The 25,165-nt window shown below is 46.1% G+C and overlaps 1 protein-coding gene across 10 annotated transcripts in view; it reads left to right on the top strand.

Annotated features, from left to right (window-relative positions):
* The window catches only part of LOC144607619 (5'-AMP-activated protein kinase subunit gamma-2), a 340,164-nt gene that overhangs the window by 199,836 nt on the left and 115,163 nt on the right, over window positions 1-25,165 (top strand). The window contains exon 2 of one of the 10 annotated variants that reach the window (XM_078424647.1): window positions 4,395-4,634. The exons of 8 other annotated variants lie outside the window; for them this stretch is intronic. In XM_078424647.1, coding sequence (XP_078280773.1) covers window positions 4,541-4,634 — 94 coding nt within the window. In that variant the 5' untranslated portion in view covers window positions 4,395-4,540. Of the gene's footprint in view, window positions 1-4,189; window positions 4,635-25,165 lie in introns of those variants that run through there. One more of the 10 variants, XM_078424638.1, reaches the window with a different exon arrangement.

Raw genomic sequence — 25,165 nt, 5'->3', positions numbered from 1 at the left:
ACATATTTCCTTGTCTTATAAGTTTAGTTTAATTTATCATATATCATATCATATCATATATATACAGCCGGAAACAGGCCTTTTCGGCCCACCAAGTCCGTGCCGCCCAGTGATCCCCGTACATTAACACTATCCTACACCCACTAGGGACAATTTTTTTTTTTTTTACATTTACCCAGCCAATTAACCTACATACCTGTACGTCTTTGGAGTGTGGGAGGAAACCGAAGATCTCGGAGAAAACCCACGCAGGTCACGGGGAGAACGTACAAACTCCTTACAGTGCAGCACCCGTAGTCAGGATCGAACCTGAGTCTCCGGCGCTGCATTCGCTGTAAAGCAGCAACTCTACCGCTGCGCTACCGTGCCGCCCTATTAGTGTCACACGTACCGAGGTACAGTGAAAAGCTTTTGTGTGTGCTGACTGGTTAGCATTGCAACAAAAGCTTTTCACAATACCTCGGTGTACGATACAATAAACTAAACTAGACTAAACTAAAATGATCTTACAAGGGAAGGAAATATGTAAACTTTTCCAGGTGTAATCTGTATATTTAGGACAATTTTTAATTTAAAAAAAAAAAACTGATTATAAAAGAGAAAACTCTTTCAAATGTAAACTGGGACCTTTTTACACCGCAAAATCCATTTGCTGAAAGTAAAGAGCAACCATGTCAGGTTGCACCATATCCCCCTGGGCCTATATAATCTCCCAGTTGCTAAATACTTTAACTCCCCCTGCCATTCCCATACTGACTTTTCTGTCCTAGGCTTCCTCCACTGTGAGGAGGCCTAGTGAGTGTGAGGGCCAACGTAAATTACAGGAACAGCACTTCATATTTTGCTTGGGCAGCTTATAACCAAATCAATGAATATTGATTTCTTTAACTTCAATTAACTCTTGCTTTCCCTCTCTCTGTCTCTCCCCCACCCTAGTTCTCCGGCTAGTTTCACTGTCCTCGAGATTAATTTTACTGATTATATGCGTCATTGTCACCTTCCCCTCATCTAACAATGAACCGTTCTACATTTCCTTGAACATGGTCTGCTTTGATCTGTTGTTTTCACAACTTGCCCCTCCCTCCATATCTGTGGTCTCCCTCTCCCCTGACTCTCAGTCTGAAGAAGGGTCTCGACCTGCAATGTCACCCATTCCTTCTCTCCAGAGATGCTGCCTGTCCTGCTGAGTTACTCCAGCATTTTGTGTCTATCTTTGGTGTAAACCAGTATCTGCAGTTTCTTCCTACACTTGTAGGTTTTATGCTTCAATTCATTTTGCATTGAAAAAGGTTACTTGTAGATTTAAAAATACAGGTGCAGATGATAGACTGATTGCATTTCATTGTGGGAAGAGCTGGCCAGTGCCACATCAGTGGTGTCCTATGCCCCCCCACAATACTTCCAATTCATTAAAAATATAAAATGAAAGTGACTTTAATGAACATTTTAAGTAATTTTTTTAATCATTTACGTCAATTTCAGCATTTGTTCAAAGGTTCTTCATTAAAGAGCTGGTTTACTTTAGCTGAGAGATACAGTGTGGAAACAGGCCCTTTCGGTCCACCGTGTCCGCGCCGACCAGCGATCCCCACACATTAACACTATCCTATACCCACTAGGAAAGTGCCCTAGCTTATGGAAGGACAGTTCAGAAGGCTAATAACAGAGGGGAAGATGCGGGGACCAGTGATCCTCGCACATTAACACTATCCTATACCCACTAGGGACAATTTTTTACATTTTCCAAGCCAATTAACCTACATACCTCTGCGTCTTTGGAGTGTGGGAGGAAACAGAAGATCTCGGAGAAAACCCATGTAGGTCACGGGGAGAACGTACAAACTCCGTGCAGACAGAATCCGTAGTCGGGATCGAACCCAGGTCTCTGGTGCTGCATTCGCTGTAAGGCAGCAACTCTACCGCTGCGCCACCGTGTCGCCTGGTCATTTAAAACTGTGTTGCATAGAAATTTATTTTCTCAGAAGGTGGTAAATCTCTGGAATTCCATGGCCCAGAACATGCAGGAGATGAGCTGATTAGAAATATTTAAGATTGAGATAGATAAATATTTGACAGGTCTTTGATTGTGTTTAGTTGCTTTTCCAAGGCAGCGTGAAGTGTGGCTGGAGTCAATGGTGGGGAGTCTGGTCTGCCATATTGAATGGTGGAGCAGGATTGAGCAAAGATACCAGAGGAGCAAGATAGACCACTCTGTTGAAATCGCCTATACTGAAGTGTAGTACGCAAAGGAGCGTAACGTCCGCTATTTTAGTAAGCAAAACCCGCCGTTCGCTATGCCTCTCGCAGAGTAATCAGTGTTTTGGGGGAATAGTATGTGTGATGATGCCATAAAAATACAGAATTTATCTCATCTATCAATTCACATATTTTTGTTATTTTTCTTTTAAAATGTTTCTGCAAGTTGCTGCCTACTAAAATGGCGCCATGACATACTACGGTTTTTAGGGTCGAGTGGTCTATCTTGCTCTGCTATTATCTTTGGGCTTGAGAGACCAGGTGGTCTACTCTGGTCCTACATTGCTTTCTGGGCTCAGCCATTGGCCTAGTTGTCGCTGAGACTTCACTGTCTTATGGCAGCATGGTGGCGCAGCAGTAGAGTTGTTGCCTCACAGCGCCAGAGATCCGGGTTCGATCCTGAACACCTGCGCTCGGTCCGCATTAACCAAACTGATCTCCCGGTGGCCGAGCACTTCAACTCCCCCTCCCATTCCCAGTCTGACCTTTCTGTCATGGGCCTCCTCCAGTGCCATAGTGAGGCCCACCGGAAATTGGAGGAATAGCACCTCATATTTCGCCTGGGCAGCTTGCAGCCCAGTGGTATGAACATCGACTTCTCCAACTTTAGATAGTTCCTCTGTCCCTCCTTTCCCCTCCTCCTTCCCAGATCTCCCTCTATCTTCCTGTCTCCACCCATATCCTTCCTTTGCCCCGCCCCCCTGACATCAGTCTGAAGAAGGGTCTCGACCCGAAACGTCACCCATTCCTTCTCTCCCGAGATGCTGCCTGACCTGCTGAGTTACTCCAGCATTTTGTGAATAAATCGATCCTGACCTCAGTTGCTGTCTGTATGGAGCTCTCTATGATCGTGTGGGTTTTCTCCGGGTGCTCCGGTTTCCTCCCACACTCCAAAGACAGTTTGTCGGTTAATTGGCTTAGGCAAAATTGTAAATTGTTTCTAGTGTGCAGGGTAGTGGTAGTGTACGGGGTGATTGCTGGTCTGGACTCCGTGGGCTGAAGGGCCTGTTTCCGCGCTGCATCTCTGAACTAAACTCAACTAAACCTCCAAGGCGCTGAGCATCAGTGAGATCAACCCTCCCATCCTGGTCCAGCAAGTGCATCTGGCATTGATCCCGGATGATGCCATCCCAGAACATCCTGACTAACATAAAGTGTATTTGACGGCAGAAGGAGAATTGGTCAGTTTAGTTTAGAGATACAGCACGGAAACGGTCCCTTCAGCCCACCGGGTTCACACCGACCATCGATCACCCGTTCACATTGTTTCCACTTTATCCCACTTTCTCATCCGCTCCATACACACCAGGGGCAATTTACAAGAGACCAATCAACCTACCACAGGTAGATGCTGGAGTAACTCAGCAGAACAGGCAGCATCTCTGGAGAAAAGGGATTCCTTCTCTCCAGAGATGCTGCCTGGCGCGCTGGGTTACTCCAGTGTTTTATGTCTACCTTTGATTTAAACCTGCATCTGCCGCACGTGTTTGTGCAAACTCCACACAGCCGGCACCCGAGGTCAGGATCGGACCCACGTCTCTGGCGGTGCGAGGCAGCAACTCTACTGCTCAGCCAGTGTGTCACCCCCTGATTTGCCAGAAGGTAATGCATCTGTTGGGTATTCATCTGTTGAATTGTGCTGATTCTGCCCCAAACATCACTGCAGGTAGACACTAATAGACAGAGCCTTGCCTGACAGTGCAGGCAGTGGGCATTTGCAGAGCAAGGCTTGGATGTGAACATCTTGCTGTCAGAGCAACGAAAGGCTTTGGCTTCTCACCACTCAGAGCTTGAATCAAAATAGACATGATGTCATGCCACAAGGAGGAGGCAGGCTTTGGCCAATGGTTGCTGAGGATTGTCAACATAGGGAGGTTTCCTTTTACAGTCTAATCCATCCAAGCTATTTTAAAGCCACATTGTGCACAGCTGCAGTTAATGATCGGCTGCAGGGGAGTTTATAGCTGTGCATGTCTGCATTGACTGCACTCCGGAGAGGCGAGTGAGCCCGGAGCTACTGCATCGGAACGTTGCCTGCTGTCGTCCTGGATGCTCAGTGATTTGTGGGATGCGCTTTATTTTGTCTCGGCTGGGATAGGACAGGTATCATCGCTGATATTTCTTTCCCCGCTCTTTAGTTAGCGTGCAGAGTGCTCTTAGGGCTCGCCGTGAAGATCTGCCTTCTTAAGTCAGCCAGCCCAGCGCTCCTCTCCGCCGAAGCAGCCCCTTCATCAGCTGACGCATGGCATGACAATCTTCCACACCGACGAGACCACTGCTACCCATGAAGCGGTTCGGCAGCCTCAGAGGGAGCAAGAAACGCAAGGACCAGGAGGGCAAACCAGAGAGGCGGCAGTCAGTGCCTCATGGTCTTTTAGGTAAGCCGCTCACCAACACGGGCAGGGCCGGGCACTGGACGTTTTAATCCTTCAAGATTGATAATACTTTCTTTGAGTTGTCAGGAACGTCATCTTCCCCTCTGTTGTCAGGCTTCTGAACAGTCCTTCTATAAGCTAGGGTACTGTTCAGTTCACCTCTACCCCATTGTGGGCATTGGACTTTGTCTCTGGAACTGATGTGTTACAATGCTGAGAACTATATTCTGCACTCTGTGTCTTCCCCTTTGCTCTATCTATTGTATTTGAGTTTGACTTGATTGTAATTTAATTTAGTCTAGTTTATGATACAGCGTGGAAACAAGGGCAATTTACAGAAGCCAATTAAACTACCAAACTTACAGGTCTTTGTCTATGAAGCTGATGCTCTACAATTCTGGGGACTGTGTTCAGCACTCTGTACCTTCCCCTATGCTCTACCTAGCGTGCTTCAGTTTGACTTGATTCTAGTTTAGTTTAGAGATAGGCGTGGAAACAGGCCCTTTGGCCTACCGAGTCAGCGCCAACCATTGATCACCTGTACACTAGTTCTATGTCATACACACTAGGGGCAATTTGCAAAAGCCAAATTAAACGATATGCTTACAGGTCTTTGTCTATGGAACTGATGTGCTACAATGTTGGGAACTGTGTTCAGTAATCCTTTATGCTCTTCCTATTGTACTACAGTGCGACTTGATTGTAGTTTAGTTTAGTTTAGTTTGGAGATGCAGCGTGGAAACAGCTGGCCCCTCTTTTATGTATAGTATAATCTTATCTGTTTTTGAAAGCATGCAAACATTGATTTCCACTGTACCTCAGTGCACGTGACAATAATAAACCTAAAGCTATTTCCACATTGTAATGGGTTATGAAATCTCCTTAACTCTACAATGTACATATATATATACAATGTTACTTCAGTGTGCAGAATAATTGGGGAAGAAATGTATCCTGTGTTTGGTTTATTATCATCACGCGCACCGACTGAGATAGAACGACAAACTTTGTTTTGCATGTCTTTTAGGCAAATCGTGCACGAATACATCAGGTAGTGAAGAAATAAACAAACTGTAGAATGTGATGTTACTATTACAGCGGAAGTGCAGCTTTTTAAAAGTGCAAGGGCCATAATGAGGTAGATTGGAAGATTGGGAATTCATCCTTAGCATAGGAATAAGGCAATTGGCGGAAGAGCATCTCATATTTCGCTTGGGCAGCTTACAACCCAGTGGTATGATATTGACTTCTCTAATTTCACGTAAGCCTAGCGTTCCCTCTCCCACCCTAGTCGTCCTACTACTTCCATTGTTTGCATCCTTGTGTCCTTTCGTTCTCACCTCTTTCCCAGCCAACAATGGGCCATTATGGGCTCCACCTCTCCTTGGTCATCTGTTGCAGGTCCTGCATTGTTCTAGCCTTTTCTTACCTCCAGTTCCCCCCGCCGCCTCTCCTTTCAGTCTGAAGAAGGGTCCCAACCTGAAACGTCACCCTTCCATTTTCTCCAGAGATGCTGCCTGACTTGCTGAGTCACTCCGGCACTGTGCATCTACAGTACCTTAGCATAGGAATGAAGCATTAAAGAGTCTATGACCAGCAGGGAACAAGTGGTTTTTGAATCATGTTCATGTTATAGGAGGAGAATTAGGCCATTCGGCCCATCGAGTCTACTCTGCCATTCAATCATGGCTGATCTATCTTTCCCTCTCAACCCCATTCTCCTGCCTTCTCCCCATAACCCTTGACACCCGTACTAATCAAGAACCTGTCACTCTCTGCTTTAAAAAGATCAAATGACGGCCTCCATAGCTGTCTGTGGCAATGAATTCCACAGATTCGCCACCCTCTGACCAAAGAAATTCCTCCTCATCTCCTTTCTAAAGGTATATCCTTTTATTCTGAGGCTGTTCCCTCTGGTCCGAGACACTCCTACTAGTGGAAACATCCTCTCTACATCTACTCTATCCAGGCCTTTCACTATTCGGTAAGTTTCAATGAGATCCCCCCTCATCCTTCCAAACTCCAACGAGGACACCCCCAGAGTCATCAAACGCTCATCATATGTTAACCTAATCATCCCTGGGATCATTCTTGTAAACCTCCTCTGGACCCTCTCCAATGCCAGCACACCCTTCCTCAGATATGGGGCCCAAAACTGCTCACAGTACACCAAATGCGGTCTGACCAGTGGCTTATAAAGCCTCAGCATTACATCCTTATTTTTATATTCTAATCCTCTCGAAATAAATGCTAACATTGTATTTGTCTTCCTCCTATCATCTTATAAATCAACCTTTTGGAAATCCTGCTACAGCACTCTCAAGTCACTTTTCACCTCTGATACCTGAATCATCTCCCCATTTAGAAAATAGTCTGCGCCTTTATTCCTATTACCGAATGCACTACAGTACACACCATAAAACACTGTATTCCATCTGCCACTTCTCTGCCCTCTCTCCCAACCTGTCCGTCCTTCTGCAGAGTCACTGCTTCCTCCACACTACCTGCCCTTCCATATCATATCATATCATATCATATATATACAGCCGGAAACAGGCCTTTTCGGCCCTCCAAGTCCGTGCCGCCCAGCGATCCCCGTACATTAACACTATCCTACACCCACTAGGGACAATTTTTACATTTACCCAGCCAATTAACCTACACACCTGTACGTCTTTGGAGTGTGGGAGGAAACCGAAGATCTCGGAGAAAACCCACGCAGGTCACGGGGAGAACGTACAAACTCCTTACAGTGCAGCACCCGTCTCCATCTATCTTTGTATCATCCACAAACCTGGCCACAAAGCCCTCAATCCCCTCGTCCAAATCATTAAGATACAACGTGAAGAGTAGCGGCCCCAGCACCGACCCCTGTGGAAATCCGCTAGTTACTGGCAGCCAACCAGAAAAAGCCAAGCCCCTTTATTGCCACTCTTTACCTCCTGCCGTCCAGCCAACCTGCTATACATGTTAGTATCTGCCCTTTGATACCATAGGCTCTCATCTTTAGCAGCCTCACATGTAACAAAAGGCCTGAAAATCCAGGTAAACCACATCCACTGACTCTCCTTTGTCTATCCTGCTACGTACTTCTTGAAAGAATTCCAACAGATTTGTCAGGCAACATCTCCCCTTCACAAAACCATGCTGACTTCGGCCTATTTTATCATGTGCTTCTTAGTACATGGAAACCCTTATCCTTAATGATGGACTCTAAAATCTTACCGACCACTGAAGGCGGTCTTTTTTCACAAAATGCTGGAGTAACTCAGCAGGTCAGGCAGCATCTCAGGAGAGAAGGAATCTGTGACGTTTCGGGTCGAGACCCTTCTTCAGACTGATGTCAGGGGGGCGGGACAAAGGAAGGATTTAGGCGGAGACAGGAAGATAGAGGGAGATCTGGGAAGGGGGAGGGGAAGAGAGGGATAGAGGAACTATCTAAAGTTGGAGAAGTCGATGTTCATACCGCTGGGCTGCAAGCTGCCCAGGCGAAATATGAGGTGCTGTTCCTCCAATTTCCGGTGGGCCACACTATGGCACTGGAGGAGGCCCATGACAGAAAGGTCAGGCTGGGATTGGGAGGGGGAGTTGAAGTGCTGAAGGCGGTCTATAGTCTTCCCTCTTTGCCTTGCTCCCTTCTTGAGTAGCGGAGTAGCACTTACACAGCGGAGCAGCATTTGGATTCCATTGGATCTCTAAGCACATGATGCACAAGCTTAGTTTAGTTTAATGTGGTTTGGAGATACACCATGGAAACAGGTCCTTGGTCCCACCAAGTCCACGCTGACCACCCCTCACCCATTCACACTCATTCTGTGTTATCCCACTTTCCCATCCACTCCCTGCACACGAGGGGGAATTTTACAGAGGTCAATTAACCTACAAGCACGCACGTCTTTGGGAGAAAACCGGAGCACCCAGAGGAAACCCCCGCAGTCACAGGGAGCACGTGCAAACTCCACATAGACAGCACCCATGGTCAGGATCAAAGGCCGGTCTCTGGCGTTGTGAGGCAGCAGCTGTACAAACTAAGGGGTAAAGTACAAGGAAGCTGGGCTATGCATATACCAGGTGCTTTCCAGTTGTCATTTCAGAAATGGGATAGGTGACAGGAAGCCAGTTATCAAATGCTTCTATTGTAGGAAATTATTTTGCACAGAGAAGAGTGTGAATCCTGAAGGTATCTTGATATTTGCACATCTAAGTATCCTATTAGCGAGCTGTACTTCGAATTTTCCAACGGTAAGCTAAACTTCAATGGAAAATTGTAGCAGCTGAGAGCCAGGAGAAAGTGGATTAGGTACTGAAAATAAACTAGAACATAGTACAACACAGGGACAGACCCTTCGGTCCACAATTTTTGTAATGAACTGAGCTCCTCTGATTGTATATGATCCATGTCCCTATATTTCCTGCATTTCCATGTGTCTATCTAAAAAGGCATCTTAAATGCCACTATCGTATCTGCCTCCACCACCGGCACATAGCAGGTGGCACAGCGGTAGAGTTGCTGCTTTACAGAGCTAGAGACCCGAGTTCGATCCTGACCACGGGTGCTGTCCGTACAGAGTTTGTACGTTCTCCCTGTGACCGCGCTGATCCATCCTTCGGGTGGTCCAGTTCCAAAGATGTGCGGATTTGTAGGTTAATTGGCTTCTGTAAATTATCCCTAGTGTGTAGGATAGAACTAATGTTTTGACGGTCTACATTATCTATACCGCTTACTATTTTTTCTACTTCTTTCAAGTCTCCCCTCAACATCTAACGATCCAGAGAAAACAATCCAAGTCTAAACAACTGCTTCCTGTAGCTGAAACCTTCCAACTCCAAGTGGCATTCTGCTAAACCTCCTGAACAACCTTTCCAAAGCCTCCACATCTTTGCTGTAATGGGGAAACCGGAACGGCATTCAATACTCCAAATGCAGCCTAACCAAAGTCCTTTATGGTTATGACCATGCTTTTCATAACAAAATGTCCAAAAATGTTTCACAGCCAATGAAATGCTTTTGAACTGAAAAGGTAAACTGCTTATCAGTTATAAAATAAATAGCAAGGTGCCATGAAGAGCTCTTAAGGATAGCGGAGTCAGGGGGTATGGGGAGAAGGCAGGAATGGGGTACTGATTGAGAATGATCAGCCATGATCACATTGAATGGCGGTGCTGGCTCGAAGGGCTGAATGGCCTCCTCCTGCACCTATTGTCTATTGAGGTAGACACAGTGTGCTGGAGCAACTCAGCGGGTCAGGCAGCATCTCTGGAGAAAAAGGATGGGCGATGTTTCGGGTCGGGACCCTGCTTCAAATTTTCATCTGTTTCAGATATGCTTTGGTAACGCAGTTTGAGGGACAACCGTTAGTGCGGGGTGCTGGGGATAACTGTGCTGCTCCTTTCTGAAACAGTGCTGCACAGTGGCTCAGCAGTTGAGTTGCTGCCTTACAACGCCAGGGACACGAACTCAATCCTGACTACAAGTGCTGTCTGTACAGAGTTTGCACATTCTTGCTGTAGTTTTTTCCGGGTGCTCCGGTTTCCTCCCACATCCCAAAGACGTGCAGGTTTGTTGGCTAATTGTTTTTTGGGCGGCACGGTGACACAGCAATAGAGTTGCTACCTTACAGCGCCAGAGACCTGGGTTCGATTGCTGCCTATGGAGTTTGTAGGTTCTCTCCGTGACCTGCATGAGTTTTCTCCCGGTGCCCCGGTTTCCTTCCACGCTCCAAAGACGTACAGGTTTGTTGGCTAATTGGCTTTGGTAATATTGTAAATTGTCCCTCGTGTGTGTAGGATAGTGTTAGTGTTCGTGGATCGCTGGTCGGCGTGGACTGGGTGGGCCAAAGGGCTTGTTTCTGCACTGCATCTGTTAACTAAACTAAACTAATATTTCAAAGGCTGGGCCTTAGAACAATGTCTGATCCAACAATGTAACTCTGGACCACGTAGTTCGTGTTGGCAAGGCAGCGAGCTTCAGCTGAGGTGATGATCCCAGACTTGGTTGCCGAGTTTCATGCGCGGACAACACTTGTTAAAGAAACTGTACTTCATTGTCTGTTCTGTGTTTGGTACAGTTCCCAAGCTGAGAGAGGACCTGTACAAGTGGATTTCTTTTTTAGGTCTTTTAACGCCCACATGCTTTTAACTTGGAAACAAGTGTCTCATTGACTGAGCACAGACCCATGTCTAAATTATAAGTATTTTTGTTCAAAACCTTGATTCACAAAAGCACCAACTGAAAGGTTGGCAAATTGGGGATCTAAATTTATGATGAGGCATTTTATTGAGGTTTTTGTACGGCAGCTCCCTGCATTCGGCCCAGAAATCATTCCATTTCCTGCAGCATTTGGGAACTGAGACCCTGCCTTCAATTTCCCAGAACCAGGGCCTCTGTTGGTTGTCTAGGAAACAGGGCGACATACACAGTGCCAGGGAATTGAGGCCACATCTGCAGTCTGGGAACCAGGATCTGTCTGAAGTATGTAGATAACGGGGCCACATAGACCTTAGACTTTAGAGATACAGCACGGAAACAGGCCCTAAGGCCCATCAAGTCCGTGCCGACCAGTGACCCCCCGTACACTAACTAGCACACTCGCACACACTACAGACAATTTACAATTTTTTACCAAAGCCAATTAACCTACAGACCTGCACGCCTTTGGAGTGTGAGAGGAAACCTGAGCACCCAGAGAAAACCCACGTGGTCCCAGGGAGAATGTATAAATTCCGTACAGACAGCACCTGTAGTCAGGTTCGAACCTGGGTCTCTGGTGCTGTAAGGCAGCAACTCTACCGCTGCGCCACCATGCTGCCTTCTGCAAGGGCCACATCTGCAGTTTTGGGGAATTGGGAATACAGTCTGGGAGCCAGGGCCTCTGCTGCGTTGTCTGGGAAACAGGGCTTTGCCTGTGTGGTCTGGGTACTGGTGCCCCTGATTGCCATCCGGGTAACTTCAGAGTGCGATAAATTGAGACACAAGGAACTGCAAATCGTGGTTTACATTAAAGGACACAGAGTGCTGGAGTAACTCATCGGGTCAGGCAGCATCACTGAAGAGCAAGGATAGGTGATGTTTCGGGTCTGGACCCTTCTTCAGACTGATCGATAGGTGATGTTTCAGACTGAAGAAGGGTCCCGACCTGAAACATTGTCGATCGATCAGTCTGAAGAAGGGTCCCGACCCGAAACGTCACCAATCCATGTTCTCCAGAGATGCTGCCTGACCTGCCGAGTTACTCAAGCAATTTGTGTCTTTTTTTGGCTTACAAATTGACATGCCCACATTGCAAGTTCAGGCAAACTGACGAAACCATGATGACAAGGCGTGCACATCCAGCCTGTCACGTCTGGCATTGCTTGCTAATTCAAAGACATTCATCGTCAGTGCATTCTGCACGTATTAAATATAGCTCTTCCAATTCTGGCCTTTTGATGTTCATTGCCGCAATGCAGAGCTCTGTGCTTTATGCTGCCAAGGTCCTAACCTATGGAATTATCCGCCTTGAACCCCTCTGCCTTGCCATCAATATTCCCTACTTTGAGTTGGAAAGAACAACTGATGCTGGTTTATACCAAAGAGAAAGACAAAGTGCTGGAGTAACACAGCGGGCCAGGCAGCATCTCTGGAGAAAAAGGATGGGTGACGTTTTGGATCAGAACCCTTCTTCAAACTCCAGCCTCTTCAGACTGAAGAAGGGTCCTGACCCAAATGTCCACCTGTCCATGTTTCCAGAGATGCTGCCTGACCCGCTGAATTACTCCAACACTCTGTCATTTTTTGTAAACCAGCATCTGCAGTTCCTTGTGTCTCAATTTATAGCCCCCAGTAGTTACACGTATAAGGACATGGCAGATAGGGGCCCCAGTACCCAGACTACACCCCCAGAACCCTGTTGCGAACTTTCCCACTTTGATATGCTTCTCGTTGACAAAGCTTGTGGTCATCAGTGCTACTTGTTCCTCCTGTGACAACATTTTTACAATGTTATTATGAAGTGCCTTGGTACATATTACCATGCAAATGAAGCTCACCAAGACCGCAAGAAATTGCAGAGAGTTGTAGATGTAGCCCAGTCTACCAAACAGACCAGACTGCTCATCTTTGACGATCTACACATCACTCATTAGACTTTTAGGCTATAGAGAAACAGCGCGGAAACAGGCCTTTCAGCCTACCGAGTCCACACTGACCAGCGATCACCCCGTATACTGACGCTATCCTACACACTAGAGACAATTTATAATTTTACCTGAAGCCAATTAACTTACAAGCCCGTAAATCTTTGGAGTGTGGGAGGAAACCGACGCACCCGGGGGAAACCCACACGGTCACAGGGAGAAAGTACAACCTCCGTACAGACAGCACCTGTAGTCAGGATCGAATCTGGGTCTCTGGTGCTGTAAGGCAGCAACTCTACCGCTGCGCTACCATGCTGCCCCAATCAATCTTGGAAAAGTAGCCAACATAATCAAAGACTTGTCTCACCGTGGTCATTCCTTCTTCTCCCTGCTCCCGTTCAGCAGAAGATACAGAAGCTTGAAAGCGCGCACCACCAGACTCAGGAACAGCTTCTTCCCCTCTGTTACTGGGCTTCTGAACGGTCCTTCATAAGCTAGGGCACGGTCCGATTCACCTCTACCCCATTGCAGACATTGGACTTTGTCTCTGGAACTGATGCACTACAATGCCTGAGAACTATATTCTGCATCCCTTTGCTCTACCCATTTTTATTTGAGTTTGACCTGTTTGTATCTATTGTATGGTATATCTGTGTGGTTAGTAGGCAAAACAAAGGTTTTCACTGTGTCTCCATACGTGACAAACTTATCAGGGTTTAGTAAACCTAAAATAAATACATGTCATTGAGCATTCCTGAGCAAGGAGAATGAGTTGAGATCTGATGACTAAATAAATACCCAACGGTCTCTGCCGAACTGTGCTTTTGGTTACAATCATGATAACAAATGACAGCAAGTTGCTGCAATGATATTGAATTGTTACCAAGGGCTGTGGAAGGGGCAGACACTGATGACAGTGGTTACTGAAGCGATACTAAATCAAAAGAGGCAGCAGAGAAACATTATCATTAGATGTGGAGAGGATGTTTCCACTAGTGGGTGAGTCTAGGACCAGAGGGCACAGCCTTAGAATAAAAGGACACACCTTTAGAAAGATGAGGAGGAATTTCTTTAGCCAGAAAGTGGAATTCGTTGCGACAGACGACGGTGGAGGCCACATCACTGGGTATTTTTAACACGGAGATGACAGATTCTTGATTATTGAAGGGGTCAGGGGTTTTGGGGAGAGGCAGGAGAGCGGGATTGAGAGGGGAAGATAGATCCGCCATGATTGAATGGCGGAGCAGATTTGACAGGCCGAATAACCTCATTCTACTCCAATGACTTAGAAACTTATTAGCCTCCTAGAGTGATCCAAATTCTTTATTCTGCTCTGGTTGACTATGCCCTGTGCAACTGAAGGCAAAGGTGTCAAAATTAGTGCTGGGGAATAGCCCAGAACTGGAGGAGCAACATTTGACAGTCACTGACGATGTATGAACTGGAACTGGGAAATTGTTGCATGCCCAATCCTCGAGGCGTTGAAACATAGCAGATGTGTGCCGTATCGTCCGGTTTAGGTCACCCAATGTCAAAGTAACTTGGGCAACGTAGATTACTAGTATGGTCACGTCACAAACTTTGGCCAATTTCTTACAATGCTGCACCAGATCGGAAAATCAGAACAGGCCTCCAAGCCTGCCCCGTCATTCAATATGAAGAAGGCGAATCTCAACTCTTCTTCTGTGCCCCTTCTCCGTAACTCTATATTCCTTGATCTACCAAATATTTATACACCTCCCCTCTATATACTTCCAATGATTCAGCTTCCCTCACCTACCGTGGAAGAGAATTCCAGAGATTCTCCATCCTCTGTGAGAAAAACGTTATACATAACAGTTTTACATTTCACCCCTCTTCGCCCTTTATAATTTAGACTTTAGAGATGCAGCGCCAAAACAGGCCCTTCGGCCCACCAAGTCAATGCCAACCAGCGATCACCCCATACACTAACACTATCCTACACCATAGAGACAATTTTACAACTTACCGAAGCCAATTAACCTACAAACCTGCACGTCTTTGGAATGTGTGAGGAACCCGGAGAAAACCCACGCGATCACAGGGAGAACGTACAAACTCCGTACAGACAGCATCCGTAGTCAGGATCAAACCCAGGCCTCTGGCGCTGTAAGGTAGCAACTCTAATGCTGTGCCACTGTGCAAGTAGTTGTTATTATTTGCAAAGCTCGGCAAATGTTAACATTGAGAACAAATTTAATTTCTCATGGGCTTTTCAGCATTTGTCAAAGTAATCAGGAAATTAACTACAAAGAAAATTGCAACAGGTGCAGTTTAACCTGAGCATTTTTCCCACGTGTCACAGGTGACATTTATGTTGTGTCAGCTTGACAATTTCTCTCATGGAGTCACACAGCTATCAGGCGGGGAGACAGGCCTTCAGCCCACTTTGTTCGTGGTGATCAAGCTGGCCTACTGGCCTGGTTCCATTTGCCTGCATTTGGCCTAAGCCCTCTCAGCCCTTCCTATCCATATGTCTGTCCAAATGTCTTTTAAAAGTTGAAATTGTATCTGCTTCTATAGCTTCCACTGGCAGCTTATTCCTGATGTCAAGAGTCAAGAGCATTCTATTCTGAACGTGTGTGTGTGTGTGTGTGTATATATATCTATATATATATATATATATATCTATATATATATATATATATCTATATATATGTGTGTGTATATATATACATATACATACACAAATAGGCACAGAGAAGAATAACGTCCCCAAGTCTATATAGTTCGGAGTATATTTGGAGGTTGTCGTGTTTAATAGCTTGATGGCAAGAAGCCGCTCCTGAACCTGGAGTTACAGTTTTCGGGTCCTACTGTATACATCCTTCCTGATGGCAGGAGTGAAATGAGAGCGTGGCCAGGGTGGTGTGTGGCTCTAGTGAAAAGGTTGCCCCTGAGATCCCTCTTGGAACTTTCCCCTCTCACCTTGTCTATCCCCTCTAGTTTTTGAGCCCTCTACTCAGGAGAAAAAGACTGTGAGCGTTCATTTCATCCACCCCCTCATGATCTTGTGCACGTCAGTAAGGTCACCCTTCAGCCTCCGACACTTCAAAGAAAATTGTCCCAGGCTACCCAACGTCTGTCTATAACTCAAGCCCATAAGTCCAGGTAACATCCTGGTGAATCTCTTCTGCACCCTCTCCAATTCAATGACATTCATGATTCAGTGATATTTTACTGTCACATCTACCTAGGTACGGTGAAATGCTTTGTTTTGCATTCAACCTGGTAAAATCAGAAAGCTGACATCACCTCGGCAGTACACCAGTGTGGCTATGTTTCTGGCGCTGACAAAGTTACAAACATTCACTGAACAGTCCTACTGCTCGGCGACCAGAACAGACGCCTGCATTCCCAAAGCTGTTGGGTCAACTCAGCAATTCCCCCCATGGATGTGGAGAGGATGTTTCCTGTAGTGGGGAGAGTCTAGAGAGAACATGTGAATCATAAATATCGAAGGCACAGCACCAATCCCTCTGGAACCTGGTTGATAACAGCCTCAGAATAAAAGGACGTGCTTTTAGAAAGGAGATGAGGAGGAATTTTGTTCAGCCAGAGGGTGGTGAATCTGTGAGAATAGACAATAGACAATAGGTGCAGGAGTAGGCCATTCGGCCCTTTGAGCCAGCATTCAATGTGATCATGGCTGATCATTCTCAATCAGTACCCCGTTCCTGCCTTCTCCCCATACCCCCTGACTCCGCTATCCTTAAGAGCTCTATCTAGCTCTCTCTTGAATCTATTCAGAGAATTGGCCTCCACTGCCCTCCGAGGCAGAGAATTCCACAGATTCACAACTCTCTGACTAAAAAAGTTTTTCCTCATCTCTGTTCTAAATGGCCTACCCCTTATTCTTAAACTGTGGCCCCTGGTTCTGGACTCCCCCAACATTGGGAACATGTTTCCCGCCTCTAACATGTCCAACCCCTTAATAATCTTATACGTTTCGATAAGATCCCCTCTCATCCTTCTAAATTCCAGAGATCCCCTCTCATCCTTCTAAAATCATTGCCACAAACGGCTGTGGATGTCGTCATTGGGTATTTTTAAAGTGGAGATTGACAGGTTCTTGATTAGTAAGGGTGTGAAAGGTTACGGGGAGAAGTCAGAGAGAAGGAATGCAAGGGTTAGTTGAAATGAGAGAAAACAATGTTCATACCGCTGGGTTGCAAGCTGCCAAAGTAAAATACGAGGTGCTGTTCCTCCAATTTGCCTTTGGCCTCACCAAAATACTGGAGTAACTCAGTGGGTCAAGGCAGCATTCTCTGGAGAATAAAAAGGGTTCTCATCCGAAACGTCACCCATCCCCTTTCTCCAGAGATGCTGCCTGACTTGTTGAGTTACTCCAGCACTTTGTGTCTGTCTGTCTGAATGACTTGCTTGAACGTCCAAACTCGGGGTTTGAACCCGGGGTCTCGTGCCTCAGCGGAGGCCTCGGATGCCACCGTAGTGTGTGGGAGGAAACTGGACATGTCGTGTGGATGACGCCACGCTTTTGAAGTACCACCACAGGCTCTTTCAGACAGCACTATTTATGGAAATGCTTCCCGAATGCCGCTGACTTGAAGCGAGATAGCGGGGATTGAGAGTCAAGGAGGAGATGTGACGCTAATCCCCAGAGCTTCACTTCAACAAAGCGCACTGCAAAAGACCACGAGTGTAAAGTACTGCAATGAATAAAGAGCCCGATGAAGCTTTAACGTCCCACTCCGCCCCACTCTTTTAAATCTCAGTTCCATTTGGAAATCTATCAGGATTTCTAGCCGAACATTCTGCACTCTGGTATTTTTCTCTTTGTTCTCGTATTACTTAGGAACTTACGAACTATTTCTGAACTTCTGTGTTTCTGGCGATAAAGTATAAAATAGTATTCGTCACTTAGACCTGCGATCCCCTTTGCCACCTGGTTTGGTTTATTACTGTTACCTGCACCAAAATGCAGTGAAAAGCTTTTGTCTGCATGCTTTCCTATTAAAGATAATACGATACAAGTGGACAATCAAGCCACACACAAGTACAACAGGTAGAACAAAGAGAAAAATACCAGAGTGCAGAATGTTCAGCTAGAAATCCTGATAGATTTCCAAATGGAACTGAGATTTAAAAGAGTGGGGCGATTGTTGTGGACAACAGTAGATTATCTTCTGGGACCAGCACGCAAAGAGAGGCCACACTCTGGTGCCTTCATGCCGGGGATTTTGAGCAGTTTGCTGTTCTTAAACATTCCCTTCTCTTCCTCCAGTTCCTCTTCCACCATTTCTAGGGTGTTTTTCACTAACCACAATAAACTTATTGCTCCTTTGTTTAGTTTAGTTTTGTGTTCGAGATCCAGCGTGGAAACAGGCCCTTCAGCCAACCGAGTTCATGCCGAACAGCGATCACCCCGTACACTAGCACTATCCTACACACTAGGGACAATTTACAGTAGCCAATTAACCTACAAACCTGCAAGTCTATGGAGTGTGGGAGGAAACCGGAGCACTGGGAGAAAACCCATGTGGCCACGGGATGAACGTACAAACTCCGTACAGATGGCACCCGAGGTCAGGATCGAACCCGGGTCTCTGGCGCTGTAAGGCAGCAACGCTACCGCTGCACCACCTTGCCGACCTTTGCCTCTGCTGTTGTCTCTGCACCTCCCACCCCAGCACCCGTCAGAGGCTCTTTCCATTTCCCATTCTCTTTTCATGAAGAGTCATTGATAAGGAAACATGAAGCATGTGTGGGAGGTAAAGTTTGTGTGTGGAGAATGAACGTGTGCGTGTTGGAATGAATTTGACTGAGGTTACGTGCAACTGATGATTGTTACATAAAGCTTTGCTGGAAGTGGGCTACAAATTATCTTGCAAAAATGCATGTTCAGGTGTGCAAAATGCATAATACTAAATATAAATTATTACACAGTAATTTGATATGTTTTTCTACTTGGGAACAAGCTTCCAGGCATAAGAATGGAGGCACAAATATGGGTGAGGACATCCTGTAATGTTTAAATTCTTAAAACCACGTGGATTTTCTCAGGGTGCTCCGGTTTCCCCTCTCATTCCAAAGTCGTATGGGTTTGTGGGTTAATTGGCTTTGGTAAAATTGTAGGTTGTCCCTAGTGTGTCGGATGGTGATAGTGTACTGGGTGATCGCTGATTGGCGCGATTTGGTGGGCCGAAGTGCCTGTTTCCATGCTGTATCTCTAATGTCTAAAGTAAAGATGGCCAAATCTTTTCAAACTTACTTGAAACAGCCAGTCTCACGATGGCCATTAAGCAATTTGTATGCATTTGCAATGTAGTGTGCTATTTATTGTGCCTGCCACCCTGATGACAGTTCAATTTACTAAATGAAGTCAATCCCCTTCCACCTACATTCCTTTCTCTCGCTTCATAATTCATCCCCTTTCACTCAGGTTGTACGACAATCACTCACCATTCTGCTGTCATTATATTTATTATAATTATCATTATTGCATGTGTATTTTTACTGTGATTTCACACGAACAAGGAATTTCATTGTACCCGAGTCTATATGACAATAAACTAACCTGAATCAGAATCTCTCTACCTAACTATCCTTTTGCTTTTTAATAAACGTAGAATCTTTTAGGATTGTTCTTTATCTTGTTTGCCAGGGATGTCTCATGGCCCACCTTGGCATCCTGTTTCTTTTCCGTTCTCTTTAAAACCCCTGACACCTTCCTGACATCTCTCGGCTGCTGCCAGTTTCCTCCCACATCCCAAAGATGTGCAGGTTTGTAAATTAATTGGGCTTCTGTAAATTGCCCCGAGTGTGCAGGGAGTGGATGAGAAAGTGAGATAATATAGAACTAGTGTGAACGGGCAATCGATGGTCGGTTTTGACTTAGTGGGCCGAAGGGCCTGTTTCCAGCACTAAACTAAACTAAACTCACTGGTACATATAGTTCCTTGAAAGTGGCATCACAGGTAGATAGGGTGGTCAAGAAGGCTTTCAAAACATTGGCTATCAGTCAGAGTATTGAGTATAGATAGACACAAAATGCTGGAGTAACTCAGCGGGACAGGCAGCATCTCTGGAAAGAAGGAATGGGTGGCGTTTCGGGTCGAGACCCTTCTTTAGACTGAGTCAGGGGAGGGGGAGATACAGAGATAAGGAAGTATAAGGTGTGAGAACAAGACATCAAAGGGGGAGGATCAAGGAAAATAACCCTTGCTTTCCCTCTCCCTCCATCCCTCCCCCTTCCCAGGTCTCCGACCAGTCTGACTGTCCCTGATTACATTTTATCTCTGTTTGCTTTGTTGTTACCTAGCTAACAATGATCTATTCTTACACTTTCCTTGAACTGCACCCCCTTTGATGTCTCGTTCTCACACTTTACACTTCCTTATCTCTGTATCTTCCCCTCCCATGACTCTCAGTCTGAAAAAGGTCTCTACCCGAAACGTCACCCATTCCTTCTCTCCAGAGATGCTGCCTGTCCCTCTGAGTTACTCCAGCATTTTGTGTCTGTCTTCGGTTTAACCTGCATCTGCAGATCCTTCCTACACATATTGAGTAAAGATGTTGGGATGTTATGTTACAGTTGTACAAGACCTTGGTGAGGCCACATTTGGTTCAGTTTCAGTCATCCTGTTATAGGAATGATGTTAGGCTGGAAAGGGTGCAGAGAAGATTTGCGAGTGTGCTGCCAGGACCTGTGGGTCTGAGCTACAGGGAGAGGTTGGGGAGGTTAGGACTTATTCCTTGGAGCGCAGGAAGAAGAGAGGTGATCTCATAAAGCTGTATAAGATCATGAGGGGAATAGACAGAGTAAATGCACCTCAGAGTAGGGAAATCAGGAACCAGAGGTTTAAGGTGAGAGTTGAAAGATTTAATAGGACCCTGAGGGGTAACTTTTAATGGGAACTGGAGGATGATGGGTATATGGAACGAGCTGCCAGGGGAAGTAGTTGAGGCAGGTACTGTCAGAACATTTAAAGGACATTTGGACTGGTACATGGATCGAAAAGGTTTAGAAGGATTTGGAGCCAAACGCAGCCAGATGGGACTAGTGTAGATTGGGCGTGTAGGTCGGCGTTGGCAAGTTGGGTTGAAGGGCCTGTTTCCTTGCTGGATGACTATGACTTTAAGTAAAACTCTATGACTCTAAGTGAACCTCGCTCTGATGGGACCGCCAAAGATCCCTGCGAGTTGCAGCACGATTAGGCGGTGTTTTTGTTTACCAGCATCGTAGGGCAGCACGGTGGTGCAGCGGTAGAGTTGCTGCCTTACAGCGCCAGAGACCCCGGGTCCTATCCTGACTACGGGTGCTGTCGGTACGGAGTTTGTACGTTCTCGTTCCTGTGACTCGCGTGGGTGTTCTCCGAGATCTCCAGTTTCCTCCCACACTCTAAAGACGTTCAGGTATGTAGGATCAGGCTGAAGAAGGGGCTTGACCCGAAACTTCACCCATTCCTTCTCTCCAGAGATACTGCCTGTCCCACTGAGTTACTCCAGCATTTTGTGTTTATCTTCGATTTAAACCAGCATCTGCAGTTCTTTCCTCACAAGTACGTTAATTGGCTTTGGTAAAATTGTTCATTGTCTGTCGTGTGTAGGATAGTGTTAGTGCGTGGGGAGATCACTGGTCAGCACGGACTCAGTGGGCCGAAGGGCCTGTTTCCGCACTGTATCTCTAAACTAAACTAAACTTAAGCATTGTGACACCGATACAACTCAGCTGATGTTAATCTTTCTTCGAGCATCCACGCTGAATTACTGTCTAGTCTTGGCGTTCTGGCAGAGAGAGACGGACACCTCTTGTCAAGAGAATTGACGAGATAATTACGGTTTACGAATTCTGTTTCCACTGCTGATGCCCGACTGAGAAATAGCCTGTCAGTCACGATACAGGAAGGAGTACTTATTCGTAATGAGCTGAAAAGTGCTTTATTTGCTTCCTCTGCTCCCCGCGGTCCGCAGGGAGAGAACGAGAGGAAATTGGAAGAAGACAGGCAGTGTCTCTTCTTTTAAATCAGATACCTTCTACAGCTGCCAATGGGCACTTAGGATACTCCGATGCCAATTAGCTGGTTCAGTGCTGTTTCGTTACAGAGGAAATGCAGGGCTGTTCGCTGTTCACTACCAGCAGTCCTGTAAGTATCAAGAGAAACACACAACCAATTTGCCAGTGTCCCTCCTGGAAGGAAATCAGGCATCATTACTCAGTCTGCTAAAGTGCAAGTGGGAGGGCCGCATGGTCAAGGGGTAGGTGTGAAGAGGTGTCCGAGAAATGGTGAAGGGTCTCCACCCGAAACGTCGTCTATCCGTGTTCTCCAGGTTTGCTGGCTGACCTGCTGAGTTACTCCGGCACTTTGTGCCCTTCTGCTAACATGCAACTCTGATTCTACACCCATGTTTCATTCTGAACTGTCATCCACTGTGGCCTTGTATTTGTATCAGACCACCAGTCATAGAGTGATAGTCGTACAGCGTGGAAACAGGCCCCTTGGCCCAACTTGCCCCATCTACAATAGTCCCACCTCCCTGCGCTTAGCCCATATCCCTTTGAACCTTTCCTATCCATGTTCCTGAATAAATGTTTCTTAAACATTGCGATATTACCTGCAGGAACTCAAGAGGGTTGCCATGCTGGGCTCTCAAAGACAATTGGAACTCTATAGGACTTCGGTTAGACTGCATTTGGAGCATTTTATGCAGTTCTAGTTGCTCCATTACAGGAAAGATGTGGAGAGGGTGCAGAGGAGGTTTACCACAACGCTGCCTCAACTACAGGGAGAGGTTGGATTGACATGTATTGTTTTCTCTGGAACGTCAGAGGTTGAGGGGAGACGATAGAACTATGTAAAATTATGAGAGGCGTAGATAGGATAGATAGTCAGAACCTTTTTCCCCAGGGTGGAAATATCCAACATTAGAGGACAGAGCTATAAGGAAAGAGGGGGAAAGTTCGATGGAGATGTTTGGGGCAAGTTTTTTCGCCAAGTGTAGTGGGGCATGCTGGAACGCATTGCCAGGGGTGGTGGTGGAGGCAGATACTATAGTGACGTTTAAGAGGCTTTTAGATAGACACGTGGAAGTGTAGGGAATAGAGGGATAAGGATCAAGTGCGGGCAGATGAGTTCAGTTTAACTTGACATCACTTTTGGCACAAACATTTTGGGCCAACTCTTCTATGTTCTATGTATGGAGGCCTAGACAATTAATACTCACCTTGAGGGCAACCCTGAGTTTGCATAATCATTTCAATAAAATTATTCTCCAAGGACACACTGAATCCTTTATTTTCCCTCTTCTAAAATTAAAATTAACCGAAGATCCCACTGGTGGCTCTCACCCCAAAACATTCCTCTTCAGAGGCTGTCTGACATGCTGAGTTTAGTTTAGTTTAGAGATACAGTGTGGAAACAGGCCCTTCGGTTCACTGAGTCCATGCCGACCAGCGATCCCCGTACAACAGCACTATCCTACGCACGAGGGACAATTTACAATTAACCAACAAACCTGTATGTCGTTGGAGTGTGGGATGAAACCGGAGCACCAAGTGAAAACCCACACGGTCACGGGGAGAACGTACATACTCCGTACAGACAGCGCCCGTAGTCAGGATCGAACCTGGGTGTCTGGTGTGTATGGCAGCAATTCTACCGCCGCGCCACCGGGTTCTTCCAGCAGTTTGTTTTTCTCCGCTCGGCGAAAGGAAAGGTTTCGTGCTTCCTGTGTATGTTTGTGCCTTACAACTCCTGGAGCTGGTCAGCAACGTGACTGTATCTATACAGTGACTGTATTTATGGGACAAGAGGAGTAGTTGAGGCAGGTACGATAACAGCATTAAAAAGACACTTGGACAGGTATCTGGATAAGAAAGGTTTAGAGGGGAAAAAAGTCAAACAATACTGGGGTAACTCAGTGACTCAGACAACATCTTTGGAGAACATGGATAGGTGACGTTTCGAGTCGGGACCCTTTTTCAGACTGGAGTTACTCCAGCACTTTGTATCTTTTTTTCATAAACCAGCATCCGCAGTTCCTCGTTTCTACAAGGTTTAGAGCGATGTGGGCAAATAGGACTAGGTAAGGTGAGGCATATTGGTTGGCATAGACGAGTTGGGCCGAAGGGACTGCTTTCATGCTGTGTGACTCTGTTGCTGTCTGGCCCCAGATTTGACCTTTCTGACAACTGGATGGGGATCCAATGACCTTTGGCATTGCCGATCTTGAATGAAAGCAGAACCAATAGTCAATTGTGTTTAATTTTTGCCTAGCTTCCAAATAATGCTCTGCTAAATTTTACAGTTTGTGAACACAGGTTAAGTGAAATACTGTGAAACACTCTGCAGAGTATTGGGATTCCTTGCTGTCAAAGTTTTACAGCGTGCCGTTCATTCATTAACTGCAAACAGGCACGGGTAACACGAGGGAGGGGGGAGGTGCTTCAACGCCAACAATGTTAAAAAAGCATAAACACTAGCTGCTGGAAATCTGAAATAAAATTAGAAAATGCTGGATATACTCAGGAGATAAAGCACCTGTGGGCAAACCAAGCACTTTTGAGAGAATGGAGTATAAAACCATAAAACATAGGAGCAGAATTAAGCCATTTGGCCCATCGAGTCTGTTCTGCCATTCGACCATGGCTGATCTATTTTCCCTCTCAGCCATATTCTCCTGCCTTCGTCCAGAAACCTTTAACGCTCTCACTAATCAAGAACCTCTTAAACTGCTTTAAAAATACCCACTGGCTTATCCTCTACTGGCACTGCCTGTGGCAATGTGAATTCTACAGATTCACCACCCTCTAGCTGAAGAAATTCCTCCTCATCTCCATTCTAAAGGGATGTCCTTTGTTCTGAGGCTGTGCCCTCTGGTCCGAGTCTCTCTCACTATAAGAGCCATCCTCTCCACATCCATTCTAGCTCGCCCCTTTATTATTTGGTAGGTTTCAATATGATCCCTCTTCATTCTTCTAAACTCAAGCAAGTACAGGTCCAAAGCCTTCATACGCTCCTCATACGTTAACCCTGGGACATTTTAAAAGCATGTTTCAAGTTGCAGAGTAGATGGAGGGATCGAGGTGACAAAGGGAATGTTGAAATGCACAGGTACAATAAAAAAAACCTATTTCCAGCAGCATCATAGGCACGGACACAGACCGCACAAAAAACATAAATTAGATATAAATTGCACGTAAATTCTATAAGACAGTGAAAAGAAAAAGACTGGGGCTACACAGTGGCGCAGCGGTAGAGTTGCTGCCTTACAGCGCTAGAGACTCGGGTTCCATCAAGTCTATGGTACTGTCTGTACCGAGTATGCATGTTCTCCCTGTGACCATGTGGGTTTCTACGGTTGCTCTGGTTTCTTCCCACATTCCAATAAACATGCATGTTTGTAGGTTAATTGGCTTCTGTAAATTGTCCCTAGTG

The sequence above is a fragment of the Rhinoraja longicauda genome, chromosome 2, assembly GCF_053455715.1.
Source record: "Rhinoraja longicauda isolate Sanriku21f chromosome 2, sRhiLon1.1, whole genome shotgun sequence".
NCBI lineage: Eukaryota > Metazoa > Chordata > Chondrichthyes > Rajiformes > Arhynchobatidae > Rhinoraja > Rhinoraja longicauda.
The sequence above is the reverse complement of the archived record's forward strand: the minus strand, read 5'-3'. Positions and strand labels throughout refer to the sequence as shown.